Raw genomic sequence first — 13,801 nt, forward strand, 5'->3', positions numbered from 1 at the left:
CAAGCCACAGAGAGTGAGCAAGCCAGCACGCCTCACTGTGTGTTTTGATGACGGAGTCGGCGTAGCAGCTCAGGGACTGAGCGAGCAGAGTGAGCGAGCGAGCGAGCGGAGCCAGGAGGAAGGTATGGGAGAAGAAACGAGCTTCTTTATTACCTCGCCAAGTGTCTCCAATTTAATTCTCAATTCCTCTCATTCTCGTTCTCTGCGAGTGTGGATGCCTGTGCAAAGAACACATGTAGTGCAGATGGTGATTTATGAGTTGCACAGAGGCAGGGAGATGGGAGGAGCATGGGAGGAGCAAGGGGAGGGAGGGATGAAGAAGAAGAGGAGGTGCTGAAGAAAGGAAGAAAGCAATCACCTTTAGTGAGGGATTACTCACTCTGGCACTGAGCCATTACCCTTCCCTCGCCTGCATGTAACCTTGCAATGCAGAACAATAAGCTCGCATTTAAGACAACATCTGTTTGGCTGTTTGAGATCTTATCTGTAATGAATTTGCAGGCAGTGAAGAATGCACAAGGACAATACTGTGTTAAAACTTGCAAGGCTTACTGCAGTCTGCAAGAAAAGTACGAGAATCAAACTGCAGGTTTCACTGTACTACTGTACTGTACACTACTACTACTGTTCTGCATGTCCGGAGCAAGAACTTTTTCCATGGATTTCACCAAAGCTCAATATATGCCCTCAAAAACAGCTAATATGACACTTGTCCTACTTGGCATCCCTTCAAAGTCCTCTGTCCGTTTTCAGATCTTGAGGTCACATCAGTGTTCCTCCACGTCATTGTTTCTTGCAGCCCTGTCGTGACAGTGATGTGTGCTCATTAAGCGTGACGTTCATCCTTCACACAGGCTTTTGTTTGTTAGCTTTCTACCATGTTGCATGGACCGCAGAAGCTTTAGCCAGTGAGCACAAAGCTCCTCTCCCTCTGCGCGTTAAGAACGGTTGCATTGTGACAAGTTGCTCCATGCTATGATGAATATAAAAGCTCACTCTGAATCTATTAAAAAATTCCATCTTGGTCTGCTATGAGTGCATATTATTCAATAAAGCGAGACTTATAAGAAAGCAGAAAAAAAAGCCATAATTTTATTCTAAAATATGCATTCAAATTAAAAAGTAGATCATCTGCCCTTGGAAGCAGAGCTGGGATGCTGTATAATAAGGTTGCACCTCCCCAGGAAGTTTTCGCTGGTCAGGACTCTCTTCCCGGCCCATTAGTAAACTGCCTGCTGCTAAAATATTCCTCCTACCTACAGCACAAGGGGCAGCTCCAGCCCCTTTCCCAGACCGCCCCACTCTGCCCCTGGTCACCAAAACTGCAGCCAAAAACCATCTGTGCTTGTGTGCTTACGTCCAGTAGTACAAAGACAAGGCTAAGAGTAAGAACACCAAATTAGCTTTCTGATCCAGATCAGGTGCAGTAGTCTACTTTACATTGTCACCCAAGAACTCTAAAATTAAGGAATGAATTTGTCCATTGGAGAAAACTCTAACTGTTGCAGCAATAGCAATGAGACCCTAGTGTTTTTTAATCTATTTCAGTGGGAGTAAAATCTTCTCACTCTCACTATCAGTTTGCAGATCTTGGTCATTTGCTGAGAATGCCCTTGAGTGCTTAACGATGTGGTACAGACCTCTGCTGGATCCAGGCATCTGTACTAAACTAAACAAAGGGAAATGGATCAAATCAATATCAGTGGTTTGTCAGACAATGATGCTAAATAGTGATAGTTGTTAAAGCACTTCAAACCGCCTCATTGTTAAAGTGCTGTTCAAATAAACGTGCCTGGCATGAATACATGAACACACAAAATTATGAAAGCAATATGTCTGAGTAGGTTTGGCAAGACTTGATGGCCAGACTTTCTTTAGCTGAGGTCATTTTTTATGACAGGAGCAGCCAGATTAGCTCTACGATGTTCCCTCCGTGCTGATGCCTTTGAGATGCATAAACAGTTATCTCGGCAAACTGCGCAGGCTAAATTAAAATCTGGCCTTCTGCTATTCATGCAAACTGTCATCTGGAAAAACACACCACCACTACTGTGTGTTTTGTTTTCATCGGCAGTTATTGCAGTTTATTGTTTCATGTGCAGAGTCATCTCGCGTATCTCCTTATCTTCATTATATTGCACTGTCTCTGTCTTATCGATGCCGTGACTTTAAATTGTTATTATTGTTGTTGCTTTTGTGCGGACCCCAGGAAGACCAGCGATCACTTTGTGGAAGCTAATGGGGATCCGAAAAATAGAAAATAAAGAGCAAAGAACAGGCTTTTGAAGTGCTCTGACGCCTTGCTGCTCCTCTTTCTCTCCCATATTGATCTCTCTCAGTTGCCACAACTGTTTTTCACCTATTTCAGAACTCCAGAAGCCTGTTTTTATCCACTCATGAGAACTGGGGGAACTGCTCGCTCAGTAGTTGGTGTCGGACGCCACATGAAGAGCAGGATTTCATGCACATGTGTGTGCATGTGGAGTTTGAGTTCCTAAGCTGCATTTGCCCGAGCGCTGCTGGACATCACTCCAGGTCAGCTTTTGTAAAAGCAGCAGCACAGTGTGCGGCGTGCTCACTGGATGTGATGCTAATAACAATGCAACACTGAGCCTGTGAAACAGAACAATTCTTTAATGGTTTGGCATGTCAAATTGTGACGTCAGCTGTGCTTTTTGGGAAAGCTGGAACAGAGAAAAGGTGCCCTTGAAAGCCATTGACCTCACTGCTGCTGCTAGCTACACATTCATATAAGCCAGACTTCCGCTCTTGTTTTCTTTCTTCTGTATATTCAATTCATAAACACACAAGTTTATTGAAAATCCCATGTTAGCTCCCCATCCTTGCCTTGCTGGATCAGATAGCCATGTGTGTGTGTGCGTGCACGTGTGTGTGCTTTATTATCCTCAGTTTATTGAATTGCTCAGTGGGAGCATGTTATCAGCGTCTGTTTCTTACAGCTTATTCTTAATTACCCTGTCCCTAACTTTGAATCCCACAGAGAATTTAATGACACGCAGGAAGAAAAAGAACCAGCCATATGTCTCTGTGTGTACTCAACTTGGATAATATTCATGTAGAAATCTATGATATTTCTTTAGCTGCCTCAACCAATTGGGCTTTGACTGAATGTAGAGAAGGTCGAGAGAGAGTCAGTCCAAAATAATTAATAGCAAGCGAGAAAGACTCTGTGACAAACTTTATTTATTATTCAGAGGAGTGAAAACTGTGGTTGATGTACAGCAACCAGTCATTATTGAGGTTGGTAGTACTTGAAAATAATGATGCAAATATACAGGAAAGACTTATTTATCTTCATATTAGCTCTTATATCAGGTTGGGAAATGAGTGGATTGTGTTTTTGTTACAATTTCTAACAAAGTACAAAACAACAGCCAACCATTCATTCCATATGGTACACATGAATATCTGGTTATCACTGCATGTGTGCTTTTATGTATATTGAAACACCACCATCTAGTGAACATTTAATCAAATTGCAGGATGCTTTTTCATTCTTTGCACTGATGAGTTGCAGCATTTATTTCACCCAGCGTCATTGCTCACAGCCACTCACAGTATGCATGCGTGGCGTATTCAAACATGGCTTGTGCACACATACTGTGAGCGGATGAATACGCATTGGGGTAAAATACACTCACAAACACAAAAAAACACATACACTGCCACCAAATGGCCTGATCCCCAGACCTGGTGGGCAGGATTATTTTGGCTCCACAGACACAAAACCCGACAAAACCATGTCTGCAGTTCTTTTGTTGGGGCCTCATGCCGGAAACGCTTTGTGCAGACTGAGGCTTAGTGTGTATTTTTGTATAATGAGGTAAGCATGCATGGCTGACCGGCATGCTTGCAAATATGGCATGGTACACCTGGCAGATGTGTTCATTTTGAAATACAGAAAATTTACAGGCACATAATAAAATTCAGTGGACCTTATGTCCCACCTCTGTGGTCATGCACCACATCTGCACATTTGTAAAAGCAAGAATCCAGATAACAAGACTGTGACCTGTGATGCTCTGCAGATGTGCAAGTGTATCCGGGAGCTGATCAGCAAATTAGTTTGTTCTGGTTATTCAATATGAGTTTTGTTTTTTGCAAGACGACTCCTGTGGAGATCAAGGATGTGTTATCCAAGGGAGACCTGCTCAGATCAGCATCAGCTCTTCCAGACACAAACAAAACAACGAAAGCATTTTATAATTAAGTCATTAGAAAAACAAGTGGGAGACGGGGTCAAGATGTACAATGCTGCCAAGTGCTGTCAGTCATATCTGTTTGTTAATTTCTCCTCAGCAGTTCTCAGCTTTGTCTGAGGTAACACAAGATGGCAGTAAATGTTTTATTAGTACAAGCTGAGCTTACCTGGAGCAGAGCAGCACTGAGATTCAGCAGTGCTGCTCTTCTCTCGTGCACAAGGCAAACGGTTGTGTGTCGCTTCGAGCATCTTTTGCATCAATGAGGGAAATCTTCTACAGCCTGACAGATCAATAATCTATTGAGCTACAGGTACATGTAGATTGCCATGTGCTTCTGAGTGTTGCTCTTTCTGGAAGTCAACAGCTTTAAAGCACCTTACAGGCAAACCTAAATGGTTACCTGAAAGATTGATATGATCGTAAATGAGTGCATTAAAAAAAGCAGAACTGCAGAGCATGTTTCATGAAATGCAAATGCTCAAAGGTCCCTGCTGTTAAAAGATAATGTCATCTGTTTAAGAGGTGCAACAGTTTAGAAGAAATAAAGCCTAATGAGGCGTAGGCAAAGAATGCATGATGCAGAGTGTAAATCAGGAACCTTATTATCTCACTCACTCACTCCATGATTACTTTCGACAGGCTGTTCAAGCTGTCATCCATTTTTAAAATTCCATTTGTAGTCAGTTTGCGCCATGTTTGGTCAAATGGTGCACAGCAGAAGGACAGTTATGGTTACATCCAGCCTAATATTTTGTGCACTGACTTCAAACTGACCGGTCGACCGGATCTATGTTTGAGGTGGTCTGTTATGCAGTGTTAATTCACACCTGCCTGTCAATCAGAAGAAGATACTTTCTATGGTTTTGGTAAAAACAGAAACTGGTGAATCTCCACAGCACGAAGTGAACTTTGCAGTGAAAATGTCAGAGCAACAGAATAGTAAAAATGTAAAGTATTGAACTTTTGTTCTTTCTGAACCCTTCGACCCAAAGCCTTCAAACACCAGCGTGTGCACAGGGCTCGGCTTGCTCGTTTGGCTGCAGTCCATGCAGAGATCAGCTTTGATTTTAATGATGCATCAGTCGTCTGGTATGGCTTCATCCATCCACTTCATGTAATCCAGGCTGCCGTCCTCCACCGGGAAGCTGAGGACTTCTGGGTTTGCATAGGGATGAGCAGACCTTGAAGGGACCCACGCAAACACAAACATGTCAGATGAGACATCAGATTTCTCCATGCAGATGAATTCTACAGCAGAAACCCATTTCTGTATGGGGCGAGGCTAATTTATTTGTCTAGCACCTTTTGACAACAGGCAATTCAGAGTACTTTACTTGAAACATAAATGCATTAAGATAAGGTATAAAACAAACACAAGGCAATATAAAAGACATAATAAAAATGACAGTGCTGTGTAAGATCTGAATAAATAATCCTAAATTAAACTTTTGAGCTCGCTCCAGATGTGCGGTCCATAAAAACTGAATGCTGCCTCTCCCTGTTTAGCTGCGACTCTGGGGACACCGAGCAGACTTGGCCCAGGCGATCCGAGAAGCCTTTCTTGTTCATAATGGAGCAGCAGATCAGAAGTGTATTTTGGCCCTATACCATTCAACAGTGTGAATCCATTTTTCACACACAGGAAGCCAGTGTGATCCACTCTCCTGCAGCTGCTTATAGACTTTTCAGAGAGAGACTTAAAGGCAGCATCACAGCAGTCAAGCCTACTGAAGACAAAAGTATTGACGAGCTTTCCTGAATCCTGCTGAGACACAAGTCATTTGCTTTACTCTTGATATATTATCACTCGATGTGACAGTTAACTTCATTAAAGCTCTTTTGTCAGTAATTTATATCAACTTTGATCCCTGCAGATTTAGCTGAGTACATTTTTTTCACTCTATGAGGAGCATTAAGTGCAGAAGAAGAGCCTGGTTTGGGCTTTGGCAACGGGCCACCGCACAGGCCAGTAGGTGCCCAGTGGAAAGAAGGAAGAAGAGGTGTACTGGGGGCACTAGAACTGGGGCAGGGACCCTCTATGTCCTCACATCTTCTCTCCTCTCTGTGCTGATGCCAGGCAAAATCCCTGGTGCTGATTTGTGAATTAAGACATGGCAGCGCAGTTTACTGGCATCCATTATCATCACTCTCCGTAAGGCTGGTGTTACAGAATGTGCTCGCTATGGGCAGAAACAGATGACGTGGCAGTAACAGGAGGCTTAAACGTATGAGTTCAGTGAATCCCACAAGGGGCGAGGCGGGGGAGAGGAAGGAGGAATTAGGAGAGAGATTCATGAGCTGCTTGTCAACAGGCTGACACTGAAGGCAGTGATGTTTTGTCTTTGCAGTCCCGAGGCTGCCGTGCGCCATCTTGGGCCTGACCGATGGGTATCGCAGGCTGAGCCACAAATGGTCCATCAGTACTTAAACTCCAGATCTGCTTGGATGAAAGCCACCTGCCCTGAAAAAACGCCTACGTCCCCGGAACAGATTGCAGCTATCAATACAGCTGATCCCCTTCAGACGGCAGGTTTTGCTGAGCCATGTATTCAGTGATAAGAGTCAGCTGAACCTGTTGATCGCTCTGTTGCCCATTGGCAGTGGTCCACTAATACCAAACTGGGCTCCAGTTAGTTAAACAGGTCATCTGACATCTCTCTGACAATATCAGCTGCCTTCACATGTAGAATAACATGATTTATTTGGGGTTGTTCCTCAATCAGTTGAGATACAGATGTTTTAACTGCACTATTAGAGTTCCACCTTTTCATCTTCACTTCTGTCTAATGGAGATTTATTCATGGTTCGAACCTGTTAGCCGGTTGTTCTGTCAGAGGTGAGTGTGGTCTGTGTTTATGCCCACCTTTGGCTTTCTGCCAGAAGTCCCAGGCTGAAGTTTGCTGAGCTGAATACATGAATTTTGCCCTCTGTGGGAGTACAGTCTTATCTTTAGGTTTTGCACCCAGCAGGCAGAATTCCCATTCATAGCAGATGCATTCACTGGTTTTGTTTCAGTGACTCTTGGTCTCATCTAGAGATTGCTGCTCATTTAAATCTTTTCGAGATGAGTTCTGATGAGCTAACTCACCAGCAGAGTTTAGAAGAGCTTCTCCAGTTCGAAGATCCTTGTCTGAATATGACAATCTTCTGCAACAATGTCTGTGCTCTTCATCGATTCTGATGAACAGGGAGGCGTTGTGCATTCAAGGGCACAATTGAGAATTTCAGAAGTCCACCAAGCTTCTGTTCAGGGTACCGGGTTTAGTTATTGTTAAGGTTTTGTAGTTTGAGACAAGAAAGAAAAAACGTGAAATAGGAGCAAAAATAGCAGCTAAGCAGAGAGCAAATGGGCGTCTGCACTGTGGTAAAGCAGGTAGCAGCAACAAATACCAATTACTTTCAACCTGGACTTTCTTTCCCAGTTTTTGCCATTATTGCATTTGACTTGAAGCGAGGCTTCCTGAGGAAAAGGAAGCTCTTAAAGCACTTAAGCGAGGTGCTTTAAAATTCATCTCTGCAACACAACAGAGGTCACACTGCAAGGAGGCCTGTCTCCGCTGGGTGTCCTGATAATCCATTACCCAGGGTCTGTAAGCGATGCAATTTCAACAACTTGGCACGTCAGGAAGTCTAATAGGCTGATGCTGCAATGACAAATGGCTAAATGAGAGGAAAGATGATTATCTCTTAATGGTTATTTGATGGTGTTGTACTGGTATGGTTATTTCAAGTCGTGCATATGTGGGATCTTGCATCTGGCACCCCACAGTTGTGAAAGTACAGGCTTAACAGTTGCATCAACCAGCTTCTGCTATTTGACAGTATAGTTAGCTGCATCTATGATAAAACAACAAAAATGGTAAGTGTCTGGTTTTGAATGTGGATGCTTTATTAAAACTCAGCTGAAGCAACTGTATCTTGTTCTACTTCCTCGAATTACTCTAACACACAGCAAAATTAAATTAGGAAGTGTGTGAGCAACACTAATATATTACAAAATATGCTTTTTTATGTACACAACAAGGCCCGAGGTGGAAATAAACACATTTAATCTTAAATGCATGGCTACTGTAGAAAGCATCGAGTTAATCTGAAACTTTAAGAGTACTTTTATGTTTTCAAACATCTGAAATGACCATAACATAAAGCAACGTCTCACCTCACGTAATCTATGACTTGCTGGATCCTGGAGGTCTTTGTTTTCACCAGCTGCAACAACAGTGACAACTCATCTTACAGTTCTGCTTTCTATTCCAACACGCCTGTTGAGTACATGTTGATCGCAAAAGGACTTTCTCAGGAAGTTTACCATCAGAATTTCACTTGCGTCCTGGATTTCACCTTTCCAATAGTACCTAAAGAGCCAGAAAACAGAAGATGTTAGAGCTGGATGTGCACTATGCATGCACATGAAGGACTTTAATTAGTAGGGACTGACAACGATGCAGAGCTTTTAAACTCAGTGTTGATGCTCTCATGAAAAACGGTATTTTCTGGAAGAACACAGCATTCAAGCCTTGCCCAACCATTTATTATGGCCACAGTGACTTACAGTGATACTGTCAAACTGCTCCTGACAGGCTTTTATGGTGTCAAGCGCAAAGCTGCATCTTTGCTCTAAGCATGGTGCTTTATTTGTGTGAGAGAGACAGCACAACACAAACTAAGAACCCATATTTAAGCGTGCGAAACGTCAAAATAAATGCTGAAAAACGTTCATGACACACCTGCACTCGCACATCAAACCCCGACCCCCTCCCTCTCCCTAAAATAATCCTCTATTTTTAGCCTAAACCTCTGTTTGGTTAACAGGTTTAACAGTGCCTTTTCTATCCTGCTACCCTCTGGCCTCTGCCCCCCGAGTTTCCTCGCTCCTGGCGTGGTTGTGCATTAACAGGAAAGCTAACCTGTGCACATAAACAAACACATGAGCGCTTTGAAGGCTAACTGCCACTTAGTTTCTAGTGATGGGAAAACCCATAAAAGCATTCAGATGCAGCCCATTCAGCTTGTGGTTTCTTAGGCAACCGGCTATGTAGAGCATATGATTTTACATATGTGTTCGAGTGAAAGACATTATGAGTAAGCTGGTTGCTGCTCAGCTTACTGGCTGCTTCAGCTGGGTACAATGTTGTGTCAAGGTGGGGGGCGAATATGATTTACATTGTGGAGGTCCTGGAGAGAATGTTAATGCTGGCTGCCAGCCGCCTCTCCATGATGGCCCTGGAAAAAGAGACAGAATGGTTGGGAGCGTGGATGGAAACAGAGGGGGCAGACATGGAAAGAGAGCAAAGAAAAATTAAACACGAGCCACCAGCTCTTTATCAATTACAGCACGAAACGGAGCCCTTTATTATGGCGCTTCTCAAGCAGGCTGCAGGAAAGGTCTTTTATGCACTAAATCCAGAAAAAGATAGCAAACTTTGCTCTCTGCTGCGGCTCAGCTGATGTTATAGTTTATCACCAGCTCAGCCGTGCCCCCCCTTCCTCTATCTGGTGCCTCAGAAGGAGATGATTTACATATCTGGCACCCGCACTTTGGCTTCTTTCTGTCTTGACACGTGGTAAATAGAGCTCATTTACATGCAGCTAAAATGCCAACAAAGGAGATGAGAGTGCAAACACAGCGCTCTTGCAGTGGTGGGCTTGACAATGCCGTATCTCTTCCCTCGACAGAAAAGTCAAACTCACGCCTGGCTGACTGACTTTGACTTTGTTTAAATCTCTTTTCAAATCCATACCAAAGGAGGGGAATTTAATTGGCGTCCAGACTGAAGGGATAGTTGGATTTTGCATTGGCCAGACTAGTTGTTATTAGTCTTTGTGCTAAGATAAGCTAACAAGTTGCTAGCTCGAGTTCCACATTAACTGCGCATCGATTTTCTCATTTAACCCTCGACAGTAAAGCAAATAAGATAACACTTTATCGATCCGCGGTGGGGAAATTCACAAATATGCATGTTTCCCAGGATGTGGAACTCTTTCTTTGACATATTTGAGCTGAATCATTTAATTACATGTGAAACCAGTTAAAAGGTTTACAGTAGCGTGACTGTCCGAAGTGACCTTGTCTGATTCTCGACTGTACCTGCCAATGTCCTTAGCCGCCTGTTCGTTGGGACTGTTGACGAGCAGGACTGAGTGGTGGCCTGGCACATAGCTCCCCGTGAAGGCCGAATGAAGGTGGACCCCGATGGACCACAACCCAGGGTACATGGACACGAACAGGACCAAGAGCTGGAGGGGTGCATCAGGGGACAAGAATGTCTCAAAGAGCTGAAATGTCAAACTGACCTTGCAGAGTTTAGGATCAGGTTTGTGGGTGATGTTCGTGCATGTCATCACTGATTTGGACATGTTTGATGTTATTTTAAGTTGTTATGAGGCAAAGATATAACTGAATGTAATTATCTGCTGCCCTCTCAGAGGATTGCCGTGTTTGGATTGGGTTCAGCATTTATCCTCTTATTATTTTGGTGCTGTCTGTCACAGATAAATGAGTATAGGCTTTGACTTGGACGCAGTGACCAATTTATAATCTGTCCTACTTCTCCGCACAGCACAGCATCACTGCCAGACACAGATGCACGGCAATCCGACGCCAATATGTTAGAAATAATACAATTAACAACAAGCATTTCTGACATCAAAGCCTTCCAGTCAGGCGTTTCTGGAGACTTTTCTGAAAGTTTTCAGATGAGAAATGACGAGAAAAGTCCGAGAAATAATCACAGGGGCTCTTACCAGACATGTCATGAGCAGCACCGGCCGGAAGACGGAGTAGAGGCCAGGCTCTCTGTGGCACCGCTGGAGCAGCCACTCCATCCTGTGAGCGACGGCGAATGTCATTCCCACAGTCCGCCCGGTGCTGATAATAAGAGGGACAAAGTGCGCACAACTTCGCTCATAAAAGCGCGCAGACTGTCACAGGGGACAATTGGTCTTCCGTTATTTTTACAACCTTTTCAGCAGCGGTTAAACAGCCGCTTTGCTGGAGAAAAACATTCAGAAAACTCATTACCTTTATTGAAGAAGTGCATTGTGTTGACAGGTACAGCAGGTCGGGCGGTCATAGGCAGAGATAAATCTCCGCGCCGTTCAATTGGTTGCTTCGCACTTCCTTGTTCGCCGGCGACCAATCAAATGTGCGGCTCACCTCTGCGGCCCTGCCTCCGGCCTGGGTTATAATCGGCTTTGGTGTCTTTACAGTATAAACACGAGCCTGAGGCCGTGTTTGTGATGGAATTACACAGCTGTGAATTCACGACATCAGAGGAGAGTAAAATGGATCGAAAGAGATGAGGTTGAGATAGAGATAGACCTCATAAACCATATATTTATCTTTAAGTAACGACAATTTCTTATATTAAATCTCCTATAATGATGCCATGTAACTGAATACATCTACTCACGTACTGCACTTTTGAAGCACTCTATTCCCATTTTATGCTTCCTGATTCATTTCAGAGCAGAATAATGCTTTTTTGTTTTTTTTGTTTTTTTTTAACTCAACCACATTCATTTGACAGCTGTATTAGTTACTTTGCAGATTAAAATCTTATAAATAAAACATAGAATCGGCTTATAAAAAATAATCCACTGTTACATGGTAAACTACTCAAGAGTAGGCCAGAAAGTCATTAAAATAGCTTCATCTCAACCTGCTGTAGCATTAAAATGTAGCAGCTGCAGCAATAATTATCAAATGATAGCAGGCTATGTACACAAAGGTGCCATTGTGTTGCAAAATACTTGTAGTACTGCTGTATCTCTATGGAGGTCATGCTACTTTTACTTAACCTTAATGCACTGTTTGGAGGCCTGGAGACCTTCCTTGGACATACATAACATAGTTTATCACCTTGAAACTTCTTGACTTTTCCCAATTTCTTGAAAAGTGATCATAAACAGAATTTTCTCAGTAATCTGCTGCAGGAAATGTTAGTTAAATGGAAGTGAAAGGACATTTTTACACAGCATTAGCTCTCTCTCTGTCACATCCAGCTGGGATTTAGACCTTTCTGGGGTCTTATTATGCCCAAACATACAGTAGGTACCTTCACTGTGAGATAACATGTGCAGACTTCTTTGTCTGTGAATGACTTTTTGGCAAATGAAAGGGATGTATATGTGTTATTTAATGGCCCAAATATAAAAGGCATTTTTTCTTATTCGATATAATAACAGCACGTTATGGTCTAAGTGTTCTAAACTGTAAAGACTTAAAGGCAATACCCACATGGTAACATTTTCAAAGACACCATATGTGGAAATGATATAAAATTTTAAGAAACACTTGTTGCAGAGTAATGAATCTGCTATTGGTATTCCAAGAGAGGCAGAAGCGGCTTTCAGTGGTATGCAATCATTAACTCCACACAGCACCTGGACCAGATGTGCTTGTTTTCAAATCTAAAGCACTGATTATTCTGTTAAATAACATGTGCAGATAAACAGAATCAAACACATGCGAACATACAGAGCCAAAGAAAAGGACTCTGTAACCTCCTGTTCAAGTCACTAAGACCAGATTCTCTGGTCAATCACATGCTAACACACAGATCAATGGGTACACACACATCGCCGCCACACACACTGACTGCAGCAACTCGTCCTTTCACATGAGCTGAACAGAAAAGCCGAGGACCCTTCAAGGCTGCATGTGAATGCAGAAGACAGACGAACAGAGATCTTACAGAAACATGAATAATTCAGAAGTGGATTGTTCAAGCAAGAGCAAACCAATCTGATACATTCTGCCCGGCGTTTCTTTGGCATACATGAAGCAGAAATGTGGTGGGAAACTGGACATAGGAAAACAGACTTGTAAAGAAAAGTTATGTCAGAGCTGCAGCTGTATTTGTTGGTTGTATTTGTTGGAATATTAGGGCTTCGCTGCTGACAGAAGTCGGTTCATAGAAATAGAAAAGTCAATTCATTGAAGCTTTTTAAAAAGCGGTTTTGTGCAGGATGTCCACATGGGGGAGTTGTGGGTCTATGCATGTTCCTCTATAGCCCCTCTCTCCATTGTGAATAAATTAAATGCAAAGAGTTCATTCTGCATGTATAAAACTCTCATCGACTGAAATGAAATGTAAATGCTCCGACAAAGCAAGTCGCATGACTCATCCCATTCAATTTTTTCTCTTGACCTCTTCCCTGCCAGCCTTGTGTACTTTGTTTTGCCTGCACCCCCCCACCACCCACTCAACCCCTTCATCGGGCACAGCACAGATCAGAGAGGGAACAGCAGGGGGCGCCACGGGCATCACAGTCCAAGAACAAACCAATTTATTTCCCAAGCTCACACAGGCTTCATTTGAGAGCCCATCAGAGAGCTCCAATAGAGCCACTTAAGCCACTGTTCCCCAACATGAAAGAAGCACACCAAAATAGAGATAGGAAGAAAGGCGAGGAGCCGGAGGAGAGGCGTTTGATCTGCTTGTTCTGGGGCATCACTCAGAGGGGTTCGCTTCCCCTAAGGACCGCTGAGGCCTGTTTGTCCCTTAGAAGTCTAATGTGAAAAATAGGATAATTTTTATTTCTGTCTGTGCTTCTTGTCGGTTTATATATAATGA

At 43.2% G+C, this 13,801-nt stretch overlaps 1 protein-coding gene across 1 annotated transcript; it reads right to left on the bottom strand.

Annotated features, from left to right (window-relative positions):
- Positions 1–3,184: 3,184 nt before the first annotated feature.
- LOC139348773 (protein CutA homolog) lies at positions 3,185–11,316 on the bottom strand. Its single transcript, XM_070989106.1, has 7 exons — positions 11,245–11,316; positions 10,968–11,091; positions 10,312–10,460; positions 9,387–9,446; positions 8,533–8,578; positions 8,383–8,432; positions 3,185–5,404 (listed from the first exon to the last, which is right to left on the bottom strand). Exons 2-7 carry the CDS (start codon positions 11,070–11,072, stop codon positions 5,302–5,304), a joined length of 513 nt encoding a protein of 170 aa, XP_070845207.1. The 5' UTR covers positions 11,073–11,091; positions 11,245–11,316; the 3' UTR covers positions 3,185–5,301.
- Positions 11,317–13,801: the final 2,485 nt, after the last annotated feature.

This window comes from Chaetodon trifascialis, chromosome 20 (genome assembly GCF_039877785.1).
Source record: "Chaetodon trifascialis isolate fChaTrf1 chromosome 20, fChaTrf1.hap1, whole genome shotgun sequence".
Taxonomy (NCBI): Eukaryota; Metazoa; Chordata; class Actinopteri; order Chaetodontiformes; family Chaetodontidae; genus Chaetodon; species Chaetodon trifascialis.

Excerpts from the sequence above, each read along its gene's own strand:
- LOC139348773 (XM_070989106.1), bottom strand. The coding sequence starts at position 11,072 with ATGACATTCGCCGTCGCTCACAGGATGGAGTGGCTGCTCCAGCGGTGC. Across the intron at positions 8,579-9,386 it reads CTCTCCAGGACCTCCACAAT|GTACTATTGGAAAGGTGAAA; the intron begins GTAAATCATATT and ends CTGGCTCTTTAG. Across the intron at positions 8,433-8,532 it reads ACGCAAGTGAAATTCTGATG|CTGGTGAAAACAAAGACCTC; the intron begins GTAAACTTCCTG and ends CTGTTGTTGCAG.